General features: G+C 37.5%; 1 protein-coding gene across 1 annotated transcript in view; it reads left to right on the plus strand.

The window, feature by feature from the left end:
• The window catches only part of si:ch73-335l21.1 (insulin receptor substrate 1-B), a 55,932-nt gene extending 39,948 nt beyond the window's left edge, over positions 1-15,984 (plus strand). Inside the window, exon 3 of the mRNA XM_056259339.1 lies at positions 15,710-15,984. Coding sequence (XP_056115314.1) covers positions 15,710-15,717 — 8 coding nt within the window. The 3' untranslated portion in view covers positions 15,718-15,984. The remainder of the gene's footprint in view (positions 1-15,709) is intronic.
• The last annotated feature ends 8,998 nt before the right edge of the window (positions 15,985-24,982 follow it).

A 24,982-nucleotide genomic window follows, 5' to 3' on the forward strand; every position in this document is an offset into this window, starting at 1 on the left:
ATAATTTCTGAATAAAAAATTCTAGTTAACCCCAAACGTTTGGCCGGTAACAGGCCTTTTTTTTGCTTCAAAAATTATGTTCTTCAGTTGAAATTGTCTTTGCATCAACAAACTGATTCAGCAGTCAATGGGAATTCAACAGCTCACATGTGCTGCCTGTCTCTCCTCTGTTTATTTTCTTAATCTTGTTAAATGGCTTAAAGCATTGTTTAGACTTCCGGACTTAGATAGTTTGTGCTTGTGTGTCTGGGTGTGGGTTTATAGGTCTATAAAAAAAGCGCTGACTCGATTATACGCACAGGTCTACTCAGTTAGATTCATTCAATTTTATTTCTTTAAACACAGTTTTTCCATCCCCTTTTTTTATCAATTGTATCCTATATATTATACACTATTACCTTTTTTTTCCTGGATATGTAATAATTTACATTTTTATAATGTGTATATATATATATATATAATATATATATATATTTGTCAGCCTTCATTTGTTTGTTTTTTCTCATCTGAGCAGTGCATGATGGCTTTTTTTAACATATGTATAAAATAGTGCTTACAAGATTCTATGATTTTTGGGTTGTCCTCAAAAAGTCATGATTTGACTGACAATAAGTAATTAATAAGTGAAGTTGTAATATAAATAGAAAGAACTACAAGCCAATCCCCATCTGACCTCACTGTGAGAAAGTTGATTTGATCCAAACCTTTAAGTCTAAGCATTTGCCTTTATGAAAAAATGAAAGAAGAAAAAACAGCATTAACAAGCCTAGAAAGCTTAGCAAGTCTCACAGCCCGGCTGGTCTGTTCTAATAGGGGTTTTGAGCACCAGCATAAACCAACTAAAACCAGCAAACCATTGGCTGTTTTTTTAAGCAGTGCACTTGAAAGTTTTTGTTATGAAAATGAGTCCTCCATGTGCGGTACATCATGACTCATAAGCAGCTCTCTTCTGCTTCAGCAGTTTTTCTGTTCTTTTGCAATGCTTGATATTGCTTAATGTTTCTAATTCAGTTCAGTTGCTCAATTCTGTCTTTGTCTATGACTGCCCTACTCCTCAAACGTGTGCTTACCCTCTAGAGATGGGATCTGGCCTTCTCTGCACACACACACACGCACACACACACACACGTAAACACCAAACTTGTGTGAGCACACATATAGTTTTTCTTGGCGTCCGACTCCACTGCTAACTAAGCTTGTGTGTAAAGAGCTACTGGTCCTATGGGAAACAAAACTGATTAAAGTCTGCTAATTAATCATTTTTCCCTCAGCTAGGAGTTTAGTGTGTGTGTGTGTGTGTGTGTGTGTGTGTGTGTGTGTGTGTGTGTGTGTGTGTGTGTGTGTGTGTGTGTGTGTGTGTGTGTGTGTGTGTGTGTGTGTGTGTGTGTGTGTGTGTGTGTGTGTGTGTGTGTGTGTGTGTGTGTGTGTGTGTGTGTGTGTGTTTGACTGATGATGGAGAGAGGGAGGATGAAAATGACATGGCAGCCAAACTGCAATACATACACCATACAAACCATAGGAAATGTTTAATCCATTGTATTTGTTTGCTATATTTTACATATTCTTTATTGTATATAATTGTAATTGTTTATAATTAATATTACGATAGAGATATTATCTTTTTATTCTTTGTTTGTTTTGTTTTTGTATTATCTACTGTTCCTCTTCAGGGTTTTTATTATTACTTTTAGTGGTGTAATTCTATTCTGTATTGAAATATACTTAAAATGCTTTGGCAATACTATTTTTTCCAAATGTAATGCCAATAAAGCAACTAGAGAGAGAGAAATGCAAAAAGTATTTAGGGTTGGCTATTGACACACATTTCACAATTCGATTTCGATTCAGTTCGATTCGATATCTATATCAATTAATGCTGTATTAACAATGATGCTAATAAAAAGCAATGCAATTAAAGGAAAATAGTTTTTATCAATAAGAATTAATCATACAAAAGTTATGTTTTTTTTATCTCTTGTGTAAAGAAAAAATAGATACATTTTCTATAAAATATTGTATATTAGATTACATTTTAGAAATGGAATGAATTATTAAATATCATTATACCCTTGAATTATACCAATCAAAGCATCATTAATGTAACGTGTGCATGCTCATTCATGGAGTAGATCACTATGCATAATTGTACACTGTGGATTTGTGAGAGTGTGTGTGTGTGTGTGAGTCCTCTAAGACTGGTTTAAGCTTGTTGGGAGCTGATAAAGGAACAGACTGGGCCTCGGGCTGAATTATGTAACACTCTCATACATTCAATTAACTAAATCAACCTGTCTCTCCCAGCGCTGCAGTCAGAATGTGACAGTCGCACACACAGAAGCTGCTGTTTGCTTTTCGCACAGTGTGCAACTGTTCACAGTGTCAACCTGTCAAAGACTTGAAGGGATAGTTCACCCAAAAATGAATTCTGTCATCCTTTACTCATGCCAGAACAGATGTTGATTTTTCTGTGGTGTACAAACCTAGACATTTTGACGCAGCTCCTGCCTTACAGTGACCGTTCAAAGTCACCAGGGCCTGTCATGCTACGATACGGGGGGAAAAACAGAAGTATTAGTGATTTATCAAATGATTCTGCAATTATATGACTACTTTGTGTGAGGAACAGACTGAAATCGTGGCAAATATACGCAACATTCACTATTATTCACACTCTAAAAAAAATGCTGGGTTGTTTCAACTCAAATTTGGGTCAAATATGGACAAACCCAAATGTTGGGTTAAACATTTAATGTACAGTTGAAAGTGAAAGTTGAAGTTGGGTTAAAATTTTAAATTAGATTTTTAACCCAACATTTGGGTTTGTCCATATTTGACCCAAATTTGGGTTGAAACAACCCAGCATTGTTCAGAGTGCTAATGCAAGAGTAAATACATTTACATTGTGACAAAAAAGACTGGAGCAATGGTTGCTGGAAGTGTAGGTAAGCCATCACGGGAATAAAGTACATTTCAATATATCGTCGATGTCGCTCTGAAACCTCATATCTCCATATTTCCTCGTTTAATTTATTTTTCATAAACCATCACACATTTACGTCTGTCTGTGGCTTTTGTAAATATTCCACTAATGAAAAGTATTAAAAAGAGCTTGTAACTCAATTGGATCCTCAAACTGCCGGTAAAAAGTCTATCATGAATAAAGTGTCGCATGCAGTTTGGAGCGTCTCTGCTTGTTTGCAATGCAAGGGTAACTAAACTGCTTGTTTGAATAAATACAGCGTTTGCTTTACTCAAGAAACTCTTTCTAAATATGTATAGACTAATGTTTTATGTATTTGAGGAGCGTCTTAGTCTAGCATTTGTCATTGAATCACAGCCAATCGTCTTAAATAGCCTATGCGAAGCACTTCGACTTCAATAACATGAGCTTTTGTCCAAATGACAGAAAAAACTGAAACTTTATAACCTGTAATTTGATGAAAACTTACACTCACTGCCTCAGATGCGGCTGTCCTAATGACGAACAAAACACGTAGTCAAAACACGTATATGTATATATATATATATATATATAGCAATGACAGCAAACAGAACTTGTTTAGACTGACATGAGGGTTAGTAAATAGCAGACTTTTCATTTTGATCTGAAATATCGCTTGGCCTTGTTTCTTCACATCTTTTTCTATGTTCTAGATTCTCTTTCAACCCTCACTTCATTTCTCTGCAGCTCTTTTAATCTTTCAGCTGTCTTCGTTCTCCCCCGATCTCTATTTCTGTCTGTTCTTCTCCCTCTTTTTCTCTTTTTCCCCACTTTGCTCTCTTCCCCTTTCTCTCTGGTTTGAGTATTCAGTGACCGAAGGGCTTGAGGAGTGACGTACAGATGTTCAAAAACATCAGCTAGAGCTGCTCACCTCAACATCTGGGTCAGCATCGCTCATCCCTTCTTCCTTTCTGCGTGCTCTCCATGTTTATAACTCCCTCTATAATCACTCTCCGTGTCTTTGTTTGTGTTTTTGTGTGCAAGTTTTGTTTTTTATTTAAAAGGGAACAGGAAGGCTATAGATTTTCTCATACGCAGAAATAAACACACAGACACGCACACACTTGCAGCGTCTCATCGTCGCTTGCAAAACGAGAAAAGGTGGAGATTAAACCCAGGAGGCAGCACTCGCTGTGTGTGTGTGTGTGTGTGTGTGTGTGTGTGTGTGTGTGTGTGTGTGTGTGTGTGTGTGTGTGTGTGTGTGTGTGTGTGTGTGTGTGTGTGTGTGTGTGTGTGTGTTTCGTGCGTATATGAGAAAATCTAGCCTAGAACAAACTGTTCTTTTTACATATTAGCCTATATTATACATGCCATACCTGGGCTGTTTCTCCAGTGTGTTTTTAATCTGATCGATGTGACAGCTTCTCTCTTTTTGTTTCTATGTCATTCATCAAGTGTGTATGTGAGTGTGTCTATGTGGGTTTTTTTTCGTGTGTGTGTGTGTGTTAAATACTGCAGGGCTTCTGTGACATGCTTTATGAGCCGCCCTGACAAGACGGGAAAAAAATGTTCTTGTATTACTTCTCAGTCTCTCTGGCTCTTTTTAGCTCTGCTTTCAGCATACAGCGGCCCCAAATAGTATTTGAACACTTAAATTCCCCCTGCAGTCAATAATTCTATCCCGTAATACTCATCTTTGGTAATCAAAATTACATGTGAAAATAATTTCAAAATTAAATTTGTGTGAATACAATTTCTTCATGCCTTAAAATAGCTTGAATGTAATTCTACAGCCTTGCTTCGTTTAGTATACATGGATCCATGAATATGCAAATTAGTCCCCGCCTCCACTCACTCACACCAGCTCTGAATACCTGATCCACTCACTCAACTTGACTGTAGTAAACGCTACACAGTGGCAAGTGGAAATATTAGTTCATTTCAGTCATATATGTTTGAATCAGAAACTGATTCTTCAGAAGAAGTGGAAGAGTGTGTTTTATTTATCGCCTTTATAACGTCAGACACATAACGGTAATTAATATGATTAGCCTTTTACTTGACTACGTTATCAAAGAGTTAATAATGTGCTGTAATGTTACACAAACCATGTTCGCCATCTCAGAGTCTTCTAAAAATCAGCATCCTAAGAAACGCTTTGAACCATCGAAAGTCAGTGGAGAAAAGCCACACGTTGACGGGATTGGTCACATGTTTGTGACGGTATAGGAAACGGGGCGATTTCAAGCTGTGCTTTTAAGACTGTCTTTGGTAAACTGCAGTTTTAAGGAGAAAATACTCAGCTGATGAATTTGCACATGGTTTGTCTGAAATATTTTAAGAACACCAACATATAAACAACATTAAAAACTTGATTTTCACCACGGGGGTCTTTAAGCCGCTCTACAAAATGTATACCGTCAAAGGTTTGGGGTCAGTGTGATCTTTTTCTTTTCTTTTTTTCGTTGAAAGAATTACATTTTTATTCAGCAAGGATGCATTAAATTGACAATAAAGAAAAGACATTTATAATGTTACAAAAGATGAACTTTCTATTCATCAAATTGTAGAAAATAGCATTGACCTGATAAATAAAATGGATGTCTATGGCAGTCCTCACTAATATAGTGAAACAAACGTGTGTGTGTGTGTGTGTGTGCGAGAGAGAGAAGCTCTGCAGAATAGAGTTACAGAGTGTAACCTTAAACTTGCAGGGGAAAGGGGGAATGACAGTGTAAGAGAGAGAGGGGAGGATGGAAGGAAGGAAAAAACTAGAGAAGTAAACTCCTATTAATAATTAGTCATTTGATCAGGCAGCATTTTGGATCTGTATTTTGGCCTGGCTTTCAAGGGTATGTGCGTGTGTGTGTTTACTTAGCTATTCTTTAGGGACAGTTTGAGCTAAATCTAACAAAACCTCCCTTTCGGGGGTTCTCGTTTACAGAAATGATTTATAAATAAACCAAGTCTTTATTATTCTGATAAGGAAAAAGCTTGATGTTAGTTTTTAGTAATTCAAATGTATTCATAGCTTATACAGGTTTATAAAAACAACAGCGGTCTATGGTACTTGTGTGTGTCTGTGTGTGTCTGTGTGTGTGTGTGCGTGCGTGCGTGCGTGCGTGCGTGTGTGCAGGGATGTGGGCAAATTCAGTCCAAAACTGAAGCTCTGAAAGGGCTCAGTCAGCATTGCTCAATAAATGTACCGCTTACTCTTGAGTCCTCTTAATATCCAGAGAAACACTCTTCCTAACTATGAACACACACACACACACACACACACACACACACACACACACACACACACATTTACTTAGCTGTCTAAATAAGGACTTAGAGTACCATAGACTTCTATTGTTTTTCATTTTAAGCTAATTATGTTTACTACAGACTAAAAGTGTGTGAAATTAGAACAATTTTATTTACAAACTATTTTTAAGTTGACATTTATTCATTTAGCAGATTCTTTATCCAAAGCAACTTACAAATGAGGAATATAGCAGCAAGTGATTCATCGTGAAGAGGCAAATTAACACATAAAGTGCTTAAAATACAAAGTTTCAGACTTTGCTTAGAGCTAGGGGGGGATTAAAGGAAAGTAAAAGCATGAGGTTTTGTTTTTTTTATGATGAGGTTAAGTGCTGCTTATAGAAGAGATGAGATTTCAGGTGTCTTTTGAATGTTGTCTGGGTTTCTATATTCCGGATGAAGGTGGGGAGATCGTTCCACCAGCAAGGAACAGTGAACGAAAATGTTCTGGAGAGTGATTTTGTGGCTCCTCTGTGATGGTACCACGAGCCGTCGCTCATTGATCGACGGTTGGCTTCTGGTAGGGAAGTAGACTCGTAAGAGCGAGTGGAAGTATGAGGGCGCTGAACCTGTGGTAGATCTGCAAGCAAGCATCAATGCCTTGAACTTGATGCGAGCAGCGAGTGGTAGCCAGTGCAGAGAGATAAAGAGAGGTGAGACGTGGACCCCTTTGGGCTCGTTGAAGACAAGACGTGCTGAATCATTTGTAGAGGTTTAATTGCACATGATGGAAGTCCAGCCCGAAGAGCATTGCAGTAATCAAGCCTGGACATGACCAGGGCCTGGATAAGAAGCTGTGCATGCAAGGCCTGATCTTCCTGATGTTGTGCAGTGCAAACCTGAATGACCTAAGCTGTCTTTGTAATGTGGTCTTTGAAGGTCATCAAAGGTTACTCCAAGATTTCTGGCCAACCTTGATGGGGTGATTGATGATGAACCTAGCTGGATTGCGAAATCATGCTGTAGAGTCGGATTGGCGGGGAACACGAGAAGCTCAGTCTTTGCCAGGTTGAACTGCTGGTGATGTTCTTTCATCCATGCCGAGATGTCCGCCAGACATGAAATGAAAGGTAGTGTGAGTGTCATTATAAGCATAGCACTGTTAGGAGAAACCATGTGCCTGTGTCATGGGTCCCAGTGATGTAATGTGTATGGGGAAGAGGAGGGGTCCAAGCACTGAACCCTGAGGAACCCCAGTGGTCTGTGGATGTGCTTTGGATACTTCACCTCTCCAGGCAGCCCTGAAAGACCTACCTGTGAGATAGGATTCAAACCAGTGGAGTGTAATTCCTGTGATGTCCAGTGATGGGAGGGTGGACAGAAGGATCTGATGATTTACAGTGTCAAAGGCAGCAGATTGATCCAGGAGGACAAGAACTGATGATTTCAAATCAGCTTTCGCAATCTGTAGGGCTTCAGTGACCTACAGTAATGCAGTCTTGGTTGAAAAAAATACTACAATATGGATTTTAACAGGAGTTGTAACTATAATAGCATGCAATTGTTATAGGACTATAATAGGATGAAACGAATTGTAATTGCATAGAGAGGAGTGATTGAGTGATCCACCTTCATACACTACACTAAAGTTTGGTGTGGGTAAAATTTTTAAGTCTTTAATCCTCTCCCAGGCTTCCTTTATTTGATTAAAAATGCAGAAATAAACAGTAATATTGTGAAAATATTATCGTAATTTAAAATAACTATTCTATTTGAATACATTTTTAAATATAATTTATTCCTGTGATGAAACGCTGAATTTCCAGCAGTCTTCAGTGTCACATGATCCTTCAGAAATCATTCTAATATGCTGATTTGCTGCTCAAGAAACATTTATTATTATTATCCATGTTGAAAACAGTTGGAATGCTTAATATTTTGTGGAAACCATGATACAAACTTTTTTAAGATTCTTTGATAAATAGAAAGTTCAAAAGAACAGCACTTATTCGAAATAGAATAGTTTTGCAACATTATTATTGCTGCTTTTGGTCGATTTAATGGATTCTTGCTGAAAGAAAGTATTAATTTATCTTACAGACCCCAAAGAGTTTTAAACAGTAGTGTACATACTGTTCTTAAACATCCTGCTGTCTTTGGAAGGGTAAAAAGAACATTTAGCATTTTTATGATTATATGAAACATATATTAAAAAAGTCTTTTCTTTCTGCTACATGTGTGACGTGCTCTTATCGCAACGACTGTCTCTCTGGAAAAGCCGGGGTTAAATGTCAAGCCCAAGGGGACAGCAATGGAGATCTCAGATCACTCACTTTAACAAGACACCGGCTACATGGAAATATTTAAGATATTTTAATTATATAGTGTCATTATTGCTGCACTTTATTATACTATATTATGCCTGGAAAAAGAGACATTCAGACTATTGTCTATGTTGCATGTTTCTTCAAACATGTAAAAATAGTGGTTAATCCTGAGGAGCAAGAGAGAGAGTGAGAAGGGTACAGATGAGTCAGCAATGTGTGTGTGTGTTAGTTTAGTGCTCATTGTTGGGTTTTCACCAGGCCCTGATGGAAAATGCAGACTTTTTTCACGTTTTCTGTGTTGATTTTGGAGGGGGGATCTGCAGCATTCTGTGGTGTAGACTTAAAGAGGCCATGTTATGCCCTTTAACAAAGTCTTAACATGTTATGCCCTTTAACAAAGCTCTACTAGAAGAGGTTTTCATGCTTGAATGTTAAAAAAACACATTATTTTTCACATATTTAACATTGTTGCAGCACCTCTCTTTCCAGTCTGTCAGTATCGCTCTGTTTAGTTCCTGTCTCTATGAAGCCCCTCCTTCTGTAAAATTCAGTGTGCTCTGATTGGTCGGCTGGGTCAGTGTGTGTGATTGGAAATGTCACGCCCCTTACCATAACCACGAGTTTAAACACACTACTAACCAACTCAACCAGGCCCCGCCCCTTTATTATATCTATGCCTTGGGCGGGAATTATTTAAATGAGGAATATTGTGATGTGTTTGTTCCCAGAAGAAAAACATCAACATTACACACTAAAGACATTAGGAAATGTAAAAAAAGGATAATAGGTCCTCTTTAAACATGGTCAGATGAGTTCAGAAGAGCTTTAAGCACTACATTGAACATTTTTAATATTTATTCAAAGATATCAAAAATGTTAAATAAATGAACATGAAAATGGAGGATATGTAAATCTTTGCTCTAATGGAGTGCTTCTGATTCGCAAGGCCGTCGCAAGCACACAAATTTTCATTTACTTTACATTTCCGTTACACACACAAACACTGGCTCAAGACGTACTTGTTAGCAATTAATAAGCCCACATTACTTTCCACTTTCCTTTTTCTCACTTTCCTAAAGTCATTTACTCATTCTCTTGATCTATCCTGCTCTTTCTTTCAGTGTATGATATGTGATGGACTTCAGCCACATGCTTTCCCTGAGGACTTTCTCCACAGCTGTTGTTTCATGTCAACGTTTTAAGACCCGACTGAATGGCACATACATACTCCTGGATAAACATATCATAATGTCATTCTAAAAGTTGATGTGAAGCTGGTCAATGATTGACAACCTCAGGGACTGAAAACAGAACGTCACTCACATACTTTCAGCAGAGGAAAGATCAGTGTCACACATACTCTCTCACATACAGGCACTCAACACACATAGCTGTATGTACATGCTTTTAATACACAGGAGGCATTACATACTATATGCCACTGTGCTATTTAAGGCCTCTCATCAGCCTTTCTTTTCTTTGCCTCTTAAAAAACATAAAAACATTCTAACACGCACTGTAAAATCATTGTAATTTTAACTAAAATGACATTTGGCAGTGCCCGAAATGTTCACACTGGCACGCACACACAAAGTCTGCAGACACTCTCCCCATGCCAAACTACTCGCACTCAACTAATGTATGCCGGCCCAGACAGACAGATAAAACATAAAACATGTCACAGACCAGACACAGAGAGAGGGGGAAGAGAGGGAGAGGGATGGTCCCAGAGGCATTATTAAATTGATCAGTGTACGGATGGTAGGATGTGTGATGAAATGAGAGAGATAGATGGATCTGTGGTCTCATCTCATTATGGCTCTTAGTGCAGGAAATGGGCTCTACCTGCAGCACTGCAGCTGTCGTGTCCAAGCTCCTGCTGTCAGCATGAGGCAGTTGTTGTTGTGATTAGAGGTATTTTTTTTAGTAATATGCACATTTTTTCTACCTGACCGTTGCCACCGTTGATTCTCAACTGAGAAATCAATGTATAGCAGTCTAAGACAAGGAAAAAGGTGAAAATGCATTTCTGTCATGACAGCTCTCAGAGAGTTTGGCATTGTAATGAGAATGAAAATGTTAATGTGTTCGGTCTTTGCATAATAGATCTGGTGCGCTGCTGCAGCAGAGCAAGTCGAAATTTGCCACTGCCAATACACGACATGCTGCTATGAGCAACTTGAGGCAAGCATGCATGAATTAGACGAAGCAGATCTATACAGGTGGAGCTGGGGAAGGTGGAGGGTTTCTGAAAGCTCGCTGCTACCGCAAACAATAGGCAAGAATTTGAATGTTGAGCTGCGAGCTCTTTTGCTACCAATACAGCGGGAACCAATCAGCTGTGGCCTAGAGAATGATGTGATTGCAAGCAGATTGACTTAAGGACCTATCAGCCTGCGCCATCTAGAGTTGCATGACAGAACTTTGTATTTGTGACAATTTATATTAATATCATTATTCTTTATATTATTATCACTATTATTATGAATGCATATTATGGCGCTTTTCCACTGCTGGTACGGCTCGGTACGGCTCAGTACGGTTCGGCTCGGCGCAGCACGGTTCGGCTCACTTCGCTTTAGCTCGGTTTGGTTTTCCACTGCAGTTAGTACCGCTTCAAAGTGGGTGGGATTATAGCAGTGCCCTCGGATTTCTGATTGCTTAAAAAACAAACAAACTTGGAGGCAAAATATTTTTTAGTGATTATGTGAATTACACTGCGCAAACCAAATACCCACCGGATGAAGAAGGGTTGGCTCTCAGTCTCCACAGTAGGCTACATAAAATATTTATTTTATTTTATTTTATTTTATTTTTCGTGTTCGCATTTATGAGGCAAAAACAATGTTATGGACGTGTTCTCCGTTACGGACGTGAGCGCTCTGAAAGCGGCACTAAAAGATGCTTTAAAACTTTCACTTAGACATCCAACAGAAAGCACAAAACCTTTCTTTAACCTGAATTTCATTTGTATTAATTGTCTTTTAATTTTAATCAATGTTTCATCAACCAATTGCCTGGATTTAATAAATACGAAGTAGATGATAGATAGGAAACGGAGGCGCCGTCGCGTGAACTGGAGCTGGTCTCATAAATGAACCGAAACTCAGCATATAAGGTAGCCTACTACCTTACAAAGAAAACACTTGTTTATTAATAAACAATTAAAATATCTCCTTGCTATATTTTACATATTCATAATCATTACTTTTGCCGGTTCTTTGTGAAGAACAGCGGTGGCTGTTACTGGCTATTTAAATCTAGCAGGTATGATGTCTCGCAAATACAATGACGCTGGTAGTGACGATTCTGTCTGACCAATCAGTGATCTGCAGTGTGTTCACGTCACATTTTAGTATCGGTACGGTACGCTTGGAACCTCGACAGAGGTGGTACCATTTAAAGCGAGCCGAGGCGAGCCGTACCGTGCCGTACCATGCAGTGGAAAAGCGCCACAAGTGAGCCGTACCGAGCCGAGCCGTACCGTACTATGCAGTGGAAAAGCGCCATTACTGTTGTCACATAATTGTATTTATTATTTTATAGAGTCAGAGGCTTAAATAAAACAATAATTAGGGTCCAAGCACATAAGGTGCGAAGACACCCATTGTGTCCATTAGTTATCTTCTTCTTTTTCTTCTTGTGTTCTTGAAGTCTATGTCATTGCCAGCCCATAGAACTGCTCGCAGGAAAATGAGGAAATTTGGCACACTAGTAGAGGACAGTCTCAGTATTAAACACAACCAATTTTGGGGTCAAAACTCAATCCTTCTAGCACTATCACCTGTCCAAAATTGCACTGTCCAAAAAGCTTTTTGATAGATCTAACCATTCTCGTCAGATCTCGTCATCTAACCAACGCACAAACTAATTTGATGAATACCACGCCAAATTGTATGCGAGGCTATCTCCCCGCGACGCTTTAGCACATTTAGACGAATCTTGGTACATGTCATCAGAAGCATGACCTGAGGCTACATGCAGAATTTCGGCACAGCGCCACATACTGGTCTCTATCGGGTCTCTTTTGATTCAGTGCAGCATACCGAGTCAAATGGTACCCAATTTTTCCATATTAGCCATTTTGAATTTTGTCATAAAATGCTGTATTTTATGAACGCATTAGCGCATCATTACAAAACTCAGTATGTGTCATCAGGACCATGACATGAAGGTACTCTAAAAGTACACAAAAAACACTTTCTGGTCAAAACTTATATTTACTGCTTTTGATTAATTTAGCATATTTTGATTACACTTGATAGATTCCTTGAGTCATACAATGATACCAATTATGCCATATTCGGTCGAACTTGCTGTTTGCCATTTTTGAATTTCTTTGAAAACCAATTTTTTCGATCTCCTTCTAGACCGTTGGTCCAATTTCACCAAAACCAGCTCAGATCATCTTCAGACCATTCCAGAAAAAAGTTATTTATAGCTTTTTGATTGACCAAACCAGTCTCGAATAACGCATCAACAAATTTGATGGCATGGTGCCAAGCTGATTCAGAGGTTGTAACTCTTTAATGCTTTTGGCATATTTACACCAAACTTTGTCATTGTCTCCACACACTGACCACACAACATCAATTTGTTAACAGCGCCACCTATTGGTCAGAAGTGATAAGCAGTTTAATCATATTAATGTTGACTAAAATATTCTAAAAATGTCTTTAATTGCTCATTGTTGCAGTTGCTTTGAAGCTCCCAGCCATGCTTGAATAACTCATCGTGCCTTTTGTGTGCTGCTTGCAGCTATATTTTAACATTTAACAGTTATCAGAACACCAATTAATCAAATATTGTCTATCGGATACACAAAAAGTAAAAGTGGGAAATCTCAATGTTTTGCTTTCCGTGCTGAAAAGACTGGCATGACTGGTCACCAGCTTGTGAAATGTTTTGGATGCTGCATTTCCAAATGTTTGTGTATTGATGCTCATCTGATCTCTCCCTTCTTCTCTCTCTCTCTCTCTCTTTCTGATTGAGTCTCTCTGTGTTCTGGTTGGAACGAGTTGTTCTGAAGGGACTAAATATAGCCGTGCTCAGTGAGGAGCAGAGGTGGCGGGGGCAACCTTTTTACAATTAGAGCCAAGACTAGAAAATTGAGAGCAACAACGGAAAGGAACATTGGTCAATTTTCAGTTCATCAAGAGTTATTTTGTTTTTGCCTGTTTGTCAGAACCTCTTGTTTCATGCAGATGATGTTTTTAGTCATTATTTTTTGGGTTGCAACAGTTAAGACCAGGATTTGGGGTTATAAGTAAACATACACAACCCCCAAAATTAGATTCTAGATGACAATAGTTTTATAAAGATTGGGTGTGTTAAACATGTGATGGTAAATGTAGACTAGAGATAGAGATAGACCATTATATCAGCCAGGACAATTAATATATTTGGCAGTCATGGGATTGTCTCCATATGGCCAATGAACAGATTCTAAAATCTTCTGGCATTATTAATGCGTATATACTCAGGGCTGCAGGTTGGATGCAAACGTGTCTGGTTGGTCCATGTCTGTTTTTGTAATTGCACTGTATTTAATTTAGGGATGTAGTATATTAGTTTAGAAGAACATTCAATTGTACATTTTTCATTGGCTGGCACGTTTATCTAAATAAATAGATACCGGGAGTGCATTAAGGGTATACATTTGATCATTTTGTGTTCCCTCTAAATTAGTTGCTGTCCCTGCTGTGTGTGTTTACCCAGATTACTTTTCACAAATAGCAGAATAATGGGTGGAAATGAAAAGATGTTAAGCAGAGGAAGGCTGAGACTGGCTCATCTGTGATTTTATGAATAAAGACAATCAATTTGTTATTCTTCAATGATTGTTTTGTTTATGCCGGGGTCCACATTTGCAGACCAACCGGTGACGCACATGGAATTGATTAAATGACTCAAAACATGCATATTTTGTCATATGCATGCATGCATTAAGCCGGTGTGTGACTTCTCTCGTTCAACATTACATTTACATTTTCATGGCAATATGGTTTTATTGTACCTCATCATGACATTAAGGGCATTTAACCCTGTACAACTCAATGTACAAATAGTTATTCTGATAAAAACAGCTGCGATAGAACATATCTATTGATTTTCTTGCGATGGCACAAATCATGGCACTGAACAGCGTGAAGAAACACGATCTCTCAGCCAGGTTAAGTTGCCTTATACTGCAAATTTATTCATGTTAGACCTCAAAATCTAACAGCCTCACTGTATTTTATAATATACTAGAATACATTTTCTTCACTCAGCATTTTCTCTTAAAATCCACTGTTTAATACTAAAACTTAAACAAAAACATTTTCATTAATTGAAATAAAATAAACATAAGCTGAAATAAAATCTAAGATCTAAACTTTAGCTAATTTTATTTCTGCTAGTTGCCTACGCAACATTTATCATTTTTGTTTAGTTTACAGTGCCCCTATTGAATATTACCTTTCATGCAGTGTGTAATATAGCTGAATATAAAAGGTCTGCAAAGTTTTAAAGATCAAAGTGGACAACAAATAAAGTTATTGGCTGTGTCCAAAATTGCCCCCTATTCCCTCATTCACATTTATGCATTTGGCAGACGCTTTTATCCAGACGACTTGCATTGCATTTCAAGGTACACATTTTACATTCTTATCAGGTCTTGCTCTCCCTGGGAAACGAACCCATGACCTTGGCGTTGCAAGCGCCGATGCTCTACTGACACACGCTGTAGGCTGTAGACCAATCAGAGCAGAGTAGCTCTAAGAGAGGAAGGATTTAGAGAGGCTGAATCTTCGAACAAACTGTTTTCAGACTCTTTGAGAAATTGTGTAATGTATATTATGAGAAAATTAAAATGTGTTTTTTTTACCTTTGATGCATGCAAACCTATTGTAGGAGACCTCTAAAACAAAATTAGGAAAGTTTAAAATAGCATAATTGGAGTTGAAGTACTAAAATAACTAAAACTAAACACTAAACTTTATAAAAACTATATATACATTTTTTCAATCAACTAATAAAAATTATAAAAAACACAAACCAAATTACTTAAACTCAACATTAAAATATAAAAATAAAACCTAATTCAAAATATTAACAAAAACTATAATAGTATATCAATGAAACTAAAATCACACTTCCTATGTTTTGTATTAGAATATGCAACATTACATCTCATTTCGGTCTTTTTCAGAATGTTGATGCCTCAGCAACGTGGGATTCTGGGAAATGTTCTGCCGGCGCGCTCCCGTGCACCTGATGCACCTGCCAGAGCCGAGAGAGACGTGTGCACAAACCCAGCCAACTTTGCAAGCACTTTCGAAAGACTATTCCGCAATGATTGGTTGCTGCAATCGATGGGAACAAGTGCCAAACGAGACTAGCAACATCAATCTGTGCTGTTCGGACTCTCAGCACACTAGCACTATAACCAATCAGAGAGGAGAATGACACCAATGAACCTTCAACTTGAACAGTCTGAACAGTCAACTTGAACAGTATTTACAAAAAAAGCTACAGTGATTTGCAATCGTTGAACATATATATACACACACACACACACACACAAAGTGCCTCGTTTTCAATATTAGCTTTCTAAATCTAGACTTTCAATTGTTCAGGCAGTGACTGATGTGCTTGAACGTTGCTATTCTTTTACATTGCAAAAGCTGAACTGATACAGAAGGTCAAATGGTCTTTGGGAGCGTTACGGCAAGACATCGACAACGCTGATGGAACTGCTTCTGGTGATGATGATGAAGATGAAGTAATCATGAATCTCATCACAGTGTTCAGCTAACAGCATCACAGCTGTGTGACTAGTTCATCATCCTCCCTGTTCTTCGTTTGTTTCTCCACCCTTTTTGCCCCATGCATTAGTACTTAAGTGCCTGTCTCTTTTCTGCTTCCCTTTTTCCTGCTCTCTTCACAGTAGTGTCCTGAAAGGAACCAGTTACAGACATTTGGCTCAGTGACACGAAGCGTCTATTTTTACTCTAAGGGTGGGGTGCTTCTGTGATGGTGTCCTGCGGTAGATTACCTCAACTGGCACGCAAGGATGCTAGCTGACCAATCCACACTGGACTATACCAATGAGAGTCCGGAATGGGGGTGTTTAAAGGCTTTTATTTGGGAATCGTCCCCACACACTGTATCACAGTGACACCCTTTGCTGGCCAACAGTGGTAAAATAAAAACAGGAGTGTTCAAAACATGACTCTCGCTTATGTTTTCCTTCCTCTTTTTATTTATTGATTTTTTTATTATTATTATGATGAAAATGTCATAGTTCACCCAAAAATGTTTAATCTGTCATCATTTACTCACCCTCATGTCGTGCCAAACATGTATGAGTCAAAGAAACTCATACAGGTTTGGAACGACATGAGGGTAAAGTGATGAGAGAAATTAAATTTTTGGGTGAACTATCCCTTTAAATAAGGACACACATTCTGCTTGTCATCGACCTCTGAAAGACCTCGGGATTGAATATTTATGCTTTTTAGTGTGTGACGGTTATGTTTGCACTAGTGTACCTGTTTTTTGGTAAGTTACTCTAAAAAAGTAATAAATTAGATCTAAAAAGTATTGGATTACTTATTACTAATTACTTTCTAAATCCCATTTCGACCAGTTGAACAATACAAGGATAGACATAATTCTTTCAAATAAATAATATAAAATTATTATTAAACTGCCCGAAGTGTGTAAAGAGAGAAGGTTACATTAAAATATTACCGTTAACATTACATTATAATGTTAAATCCACTTATGTTTTACATAGAATTGTTGTATAGTCCATATAATTAGGGATGCGTGATATATCGGCCACCATATTGGTATCGGCCGATATATGTTAATTTTTTAATGTTATCGTTATCGGCCCAATTAGAAAATTAGGCCGCTATATTAAAGCCGATAAATAATGGATTATTTCCTTCAGCTGTGACACTTCAGATGCGCACTTGATGGTTTTGAATTGCTTGAAATATTATTGGAACCACTATAAAGGAAAATGCTGTTAAGTGCAACATGTGCAGCGCAAGTCTGTCATTTAGGCTACATATAATAATAATAATAATAATGAAGAACATTATTAAAATTGTGTGCTTGGGGTGTGGCTTTTAATTGTGAGACTTTTGTTTTTGTAATCAGGCTCTCAAAAATTATATAAAATTTGAATTTAGATTTATCGGCGAATATATCGGTCATCGGCTTTCAAATATAAAGAATTATCAGTTATCGTATCGGCCAACATTTTCATATTGGTGTATCCCTACATATAATATTTATTGCAATTACATCAGAAGTAGCTGTAATTAAGAGTAATCCCTTACTTTACTTTTCAAGGGAAAAGTATTTAAATTAAAGTAATAATATTACCGTGTACACATATTACTACTTGCTTGGATACAAAATAACAATTATTGTTTATGTAAACTGAGCCCATAATGTAAATACACACTGAACAGAACCAGTTTCTCCTTTAATCATAAGTGGAATCCCACATATTGTTCATTCAAAAGAATGATATCTAAACTCAGCTTTGAGTGCATTTCAACAATCACACCACAAGTTGATCGAGGTCAAGCCAATGAACTGAAACAATATGTGTTTATACCATATACATTCAGAACATAAATGTTTCCAGTACCACTGAAGTCAAGGTTGGGGAGTTGCAAGGCAAAATATGGGGTAGTTCATCCAAAAGGATAATATTTTGAAGAACATTGGGATCCAAACAACATCGAACCCAACTGACTTTCCTTGTATGGACAAAACAACACTGATAGATTTCTCAAAATATCTTCTTTATCTCACGTCTCACGCACATGACACACAGCAGTCTAAAACCGCAGAGATCAAGTTAAAAGCTCAATAAAAAAAGCGCCTCTAGAACTTGCGCTTTTACCTTTTTTTAACAGCAAAATTGCGTTCTGTGTGAACTGGCCCGTTAGATGACAGAGGGCGTTTCTACAGGCTTTGCTGCTGCATGTTATAAAGCTACTTTGGAAGAAACTTTGAGAACTTTACTAAAGTTGTTCTCATGCACTCTGTGTTTGGTTCCTGTTGACAAACTATACATGTATATACATATAAGTGTATATTAAAAGTGTATAAATCACTTGTTGTCTAAAGTAGCACTGTCCAACATCGACACTCGGTAAAGTTACAGCGGGACGCCGCGTCTCTCTTGCCTCCCCTGAGCCCATTGACTTTTAACAGACCCCCTAAAGCGTGCGGTGCGTTTGGTGCGGGGTAACTGAGAATGAATGGGGGAAATCACATGAGAGGAGGCAATGCCTCCATCCCGCTATGATTGGATGTGATTGGTCCGTGTGATAAATCCCGCCTCTTATTTTCATGTGCCTTCCGGGTTCGCAAATCAGTCTGAATGAACAAAATGATGGTGTTAACAGACTAAAGTAAGACTAAAACCTCTTAAGTGTCACCGGCCCACCGGTGGGCCCAAATCCATTACATTTTTTAAACAGTAATATCCTATACTAAACCTAAACTAATCTTGACAAACTATATATCAGTTGAAAGCTTATAATCTCTAGTTTCCATATTTGGTGATTGATTTTCAAAATAAACTACAGAGGAGCCGTAATTTATCAATTTGCAACAAGAATATTTTCATACTCCAAGGCGTGTTCAGACCTTTATTTTGAAATAGTGATGAACATGAAAAATCATGAAAGAAGGGTAGAAACCTCAGTTTGTTTTCATGCCAAGAGTTCAAAAGATAGCATTCAATTTTTTTCAGAAAAAAAGGTCTGAAATGTTTTTAAATATAAAGAAAAAAATTATAGATTCACCATTTGTGATGTGGCAGCGAGCTATAACGCACATACTTGTTCTTTTTATGTGTTTCTTAGAGGTTGAATTCATATCAAAATCTGCCAAACTTCTCATATTACTTCTGAATAGGATGTCTACTTCATAAATTGTATGAAAATTGTGGAAATTATGGTTCAGATCACTCAAAACACATTTGGAAATGGAGGCGCCCTTATATGGGCAGTAATGGAGTCTGGTTGTGCCCTAGTGAAAAAGTTTGGTACTGCGTCCAAACAAAATCTTACTGAAAGCTCATTTTTTGAGAAATCAACCTAAAATTTGAAACACAACTTGTTTTGATTTTTGGCTTTGATTTTTTTTGGCAGTTTTAGAGTCGCCCAGGTTTTGAAAATATATATTTTATAAAAAATATGAATAATTAAATTTTTTACATTGTACATTTTCATAAACTCAAACTTCTATAACTTTTTTTCTGTTTCACTTTCTTAATTTATTTCACTTCTATAAAAATCTGCCAAATGTCTTCTTTAAAACGAGACCAATCTTACGTCTATATTCCAAAGCATTCTTGAATTACAACCATTCAAGTTTGAAATGTGCATTTTCATGTATATTAAAAAAAGGGGGTGACACTTAACAGGTTAAAAAGTAAGTAAACAGCTCGACCACTTAGATATCACAGCTTTATATCTATAATGTAATGTAATGTAATATATATAATGTAAAAAATGCTTAAAAACGCTAATTTGATTAGATTTAAACTGGGTTTTAATAAATAGAACATTAATAAGATTGTTAATGTAAAATACAAAATAGTATTGTATTTAGTTTTTTTTTATTTTATGTAACAATGTTTATTTAACCAGAAAAATGTGACATTAAGTGTAACTGGGACATGAATTTACATTTGATTTATATATATATATATATATAAACTGAACACCAATGCACACCACTGATATATATATATATGCGTTTGTGTGTGTGTGTGTTAACATGTCTTTGTGTTCATGTCTGTTCAAAAAACTGGATGTTTTTTATGAGTATTGTGGGGCTTTTTGAAAAGTATTGTAAAGTTATGCTCTATTTTCTGCTCCATTTCGTGAAATCAAGTCAAAACAATAAAAATAAAAGAAAAAAAATCACTCATAGCAATTACACACTAAAGCAAGCACATATTACTTTCGTAATGTATTCAGCTTCATAATCCCATAATTATGACAGACGAGACATTATTTCTCATCATTGTGACTGATTCTTGTAATTGCGGTTTTACTGTATATATCTGACAATGTAACGTTTTCAAATCTCAATTACATTTTTTTTAAATCTTTATTCTGCGGTGTAAATGCCATACATGGCATGTGCCCTGTCATGCGTTCTCTCTGTAACAGTATCTCGGGCTATACATCTATGAATAGCAAGCGGTCTAGCTTTAGTCAGAGCTGATACCATACAGTATACAGAGTCTTAAGGGTCATTCCACACATTTTTCATGCACGTTACACCAACACAAAAGAGATCTTTATGTGCATGGAAAGTCTGGTTTCACTGTCATGCGCACACACACACTGACATGGGTAGGAGGCTGGGCGTCTAGGACTGGAAGTGAGGGCACATATTCATGGGTGGCCTGTTACTACAGGAGTACTTGTATTATTCAGAACACACAGGCCCCGGGACGGCTCTTCTCAAGGTGAATTAAACCTCAAACTCTGCAGCACTTAAAAACACTTGCTATGCTGCAGCATTTTTTATTCTTGCGCACATCAGCAGCACATGCATGAGAAACCTGATGGCCACTGAGGACACACACTCTCACCTACAGGAGAAACGCAGATGTGAGGTTCTGATCTTCCCGTGACCTGGTTTGTAATCCACACGTGCCTGTATTTTCACCGCCTGGTCCCGGGGGTCTGAGGCTCCGCACACGGCTGAAGGCTAGGAAAGAAATACATGGCTCTTTTTGAACTTTTGACATGAAAAGAAGTGACAAAAATGATGTAAAAAAAGCTGAATGTATTAGGAGCTGGGAAAAGCAGTAAAGTGTGATTTTTTTTTAACCCTGTGCATGGATAAGTCAATTTTAATAGATTTCATGGGGACTTTAAAGTAGCCTATTTCTTTACATTATATTTGGCCATGCAGGATAATGTTAACAAATAACCAAATATCTATACAAGCATTGCTACGTGACACACATTTTTTTCGATCCAATAAATTCCCTATGTTTAATGTTTAAGTCCTGCACTATTTTTTCTAATGAAATATCCTGTTTAATTTAGAAATGTTATAAAACAGAAATAAAATGAGTTGTGAAAGGCGCATACAGAAAATGAGCAGAGGATATAAAAAAACAGTAGAAAAAATATTGTCTAGTAAATATGTACACAAAAAGGGAATATATGCACACTGCTGTTCAAAAATGCGGTCATATTTTGTAATGTTTTTAAAGATGTATCTTATGCACACCAAGGCTGCATTTAGCAGATCAAAAATGGAGTAAAAGTACTATTGAGATTTTTTTTTACAATGTAAAATAATTATTACAATTATTTCAATAAACAAAAGAAATGTTTTATTTGATAATTTGTTCATATTAAGCATCATTACTTCAGTTTTCAGTGTCACATGATCCTTCAGAAATCATTCTAATATGCTGATTTGATGCGCAAGAAACATTTGTTAAAAAGATTGTGCTGCTTAACATTTTGTGGAAACCATATGATACATTTTTTTCAAGACTCTTTGATGAATGGAAAGTTTGAAATAACAGCATTTATTTGAAAATAAAAAATCTTTTGAAACATTGTAAATGTCTTATACTGTCACTTTTGATCAATTGAATGCCTCCTTGCTGAATAAATGTCTTTTTTCAAACAGTTTCTCATGATTTCTCAATAAAATTCAGAAAATATATTAATGTGAATCATATCCTTAAGGCCATAGGCTAGTGTCTTCTGCAAGTTAACTAAGTAGGCCTAGTAAAAACATCGAAACTGGAGATTAAAATAATTGCAGGTTTGTCCATTTTCTAAATAAACACAAAAAAAAAACAAAAAAAAAATATGTTAGAAATGTACTTTTGCAATGGTAAAATTAAATATCAGTGACACTGGGCTGCTAATTGTCACGCATTCAGCGCGAGACTCACAACGTCCACGCCACACGTCCATTTTCCTCACACACACACACACACACACACACACACACAGTTGAAAATAACATCGCGGAGCAAGAGGACACGGGTATGACAGACAAGACAATGCAGGGTACTTTTGATATAAAACAAAGTCTCAGCTTTCAAATTCTGTAAGTGTTATTACGAAATTCAAACGATAAATACCGTTTTGGCGCTCTTTAATGTGGCGTGACGGATTGCTGTAGTTCCTCAGTTCAAGCTAGCGCGTGCGAACTTATCACTTTCTCTTACTACTTGTTATAGCACAAAATAACCAAGAATGAACATCCGAGGGTTTGTTAAAAAGAACCTACAGTTTATTGAAATGTAATCAGTGTTTCAACTGCGGAAAGACGACAATAAAACAGATTTTAAACAATATGTCATGTAACCTTACATCTAAGAAAAGCCATTCAGTCCATAAACAATAGTTAGCGTGAAAAATGTATTCTAAAGATAAGCATTTTGCAAAAAAAAAGCACTATATTACATATTCATTATATTTTTACTCTTATAATTAAAAATATATTATTATTATTATGTTACCGAGGAGTAACCGTTCCTTCCAACAAGGGAGATAAAAAAAACTAACTTCAATGTACTCACAAAAAAAGGGATTTATTGATAAATAAACAATACATATCAAATCAAAGAAAAGGTACATTGTAGAACAGAAAACTCATTCCCCCTACACGGATGTTACCAACCAGCCAACCCCCTACAAACCCCAATACAATCCCAACTTGGTCACACAGGACAATTCAAAATAAAACAAAATACATTACACAAACAACCCCAAAATCATATTAAATAAAAGTACCGCACACTCAAAACAAACCAAAAAACAATGACACTACAACCTTAAGTCTCATGCAAATAAATAGTTTATGTGTTTTAAAGCGTCAATATAGTACAGAGAGTACAAGGGTTGGCTAGCAACACGAGGCTGGGAAGTGATATACAAACAAGGAACAAGAAAAAAAGAAAACACCCCGTTAGCCAGTACGATTCACAACATCTATACACTCATTGCGCTGGAGGCATACAGCGCACATGCAGGTACTGGCTAAACGGGGAAATCAAAACAAAAAACAAACACACGAGGAACAGCGATCAACTAAACCTAATACAAAAATACAAAAACACAATTAACAATACACAAAAATAACCACAAAACGTATTTTGTTTACTTTAATCTCATTAGAAAAATAAAATCAAGACACTTACAAGCACTGTATAAAAAAACCTCACATTACCTGCGACACAGCCCCAAACCCTGGACTAACTTCCAAGATAGGAACGGGCGTGACCAAATGACCTACAAATACACAATGTTTGCGTCTGCATTAAAAACAATTCCCTAATTAATAAAACAAGGCGTCCTAAATAGGAAACAAAACAATCACTATTTATTTAGCCTACCTGCTCATCAGACCGATCACGCACAAACCAACATGAACGTCACAGGACAGCACGATGTTTGTGTCTGCACTTAAAACATAATTCAGTAAAAAACAAGCTTTGTAAACCTAACACAACACAATAAATATTTGCTTGGCCTACCTGCTCAACCAGACCGCGTCTGTGCACCAACACACAAAGAAGTGCTACCAAACAGCACAACTCCAAAAAAGATTGGACCTCCTCTCTAGGCCTCCCTACAGGTGCCTGCTTAAAAACCCTACCTGGCCACACCCTCTACTAATTGCCACCTCACCGGCTACATTCTTCCCCCCAGAAATTAATCGGCGACCCGCCGATGCACACACAAAGAAGTGTTCTCATTACCATAAACAGCATATCACATCTGTCTCTGGGACTACAACTCCTCCCCAACTACGGGTGCAACTGCAGCTCGAGGCAATCTATAAGGGTTTGAATGCCGACCCGCTGTACTTCTCCTAGAACGCCTCGGCTCTAGGGGTTGAGCCTCTGATACAGGGGAACCCTCCAAGGCACTATCCTCACCCGTCCTAGGAGGTGACCCATCACAATCATCTTGCAATAATATACATGAGGCCGAATCACTATCTGAATCAGTGGTAGACCCACTATTCAAGCCAACCGCTTCGGACACAGTCGAGTCTACATCATCTAAGACAGGGTCAATAAACGCCTTTCGCATTTCCATCCGATGGACCTGCTTCACAGGCCCAGCCTGAAACACAGGAGCAACAGAATACACAACGCCCTGCTCTCCTGGTTCACGCACCACCTTATACAGACATGAATCATACACATCCTGAATTTTATGTCGTCCACGATGATGGCTTTTGAGATAGACCAACTCGCCTTCTCCAAGACCCTTATCATTTACTCTATCCTCATCACGTCTGTTACGACGGGCAACCTTTTCTCTCAGTCTCTCCTGTACCTCACCGTATGCTGCCTGAAGCCTACCTTGATGTTCCACGATCCACTGCTCAGGTGTCTCTGCAGTCTCTTCCAATTGATTATTTAACAAGAAATCAACTGGTAATT

The sequence above is a fragment of the Rhinichthys klamathensis genome, unplaced genomic scaffold (genome assembly GCF_029890125.1).
Source record: "Rhinichthys klamathensis goyatoka isolate OS25496 unplaced genomic scaffold, OSU_Roscu_1.1 h1tg000165l_1, whole genome shotgun sequence".
Lineage (NCBI taxonomy): Eukaryota > Metazoa > Chordata > Actinopteri > Cypriniformes > Leuciscidae > Rhinichthys > Rhinichthys klamathensis.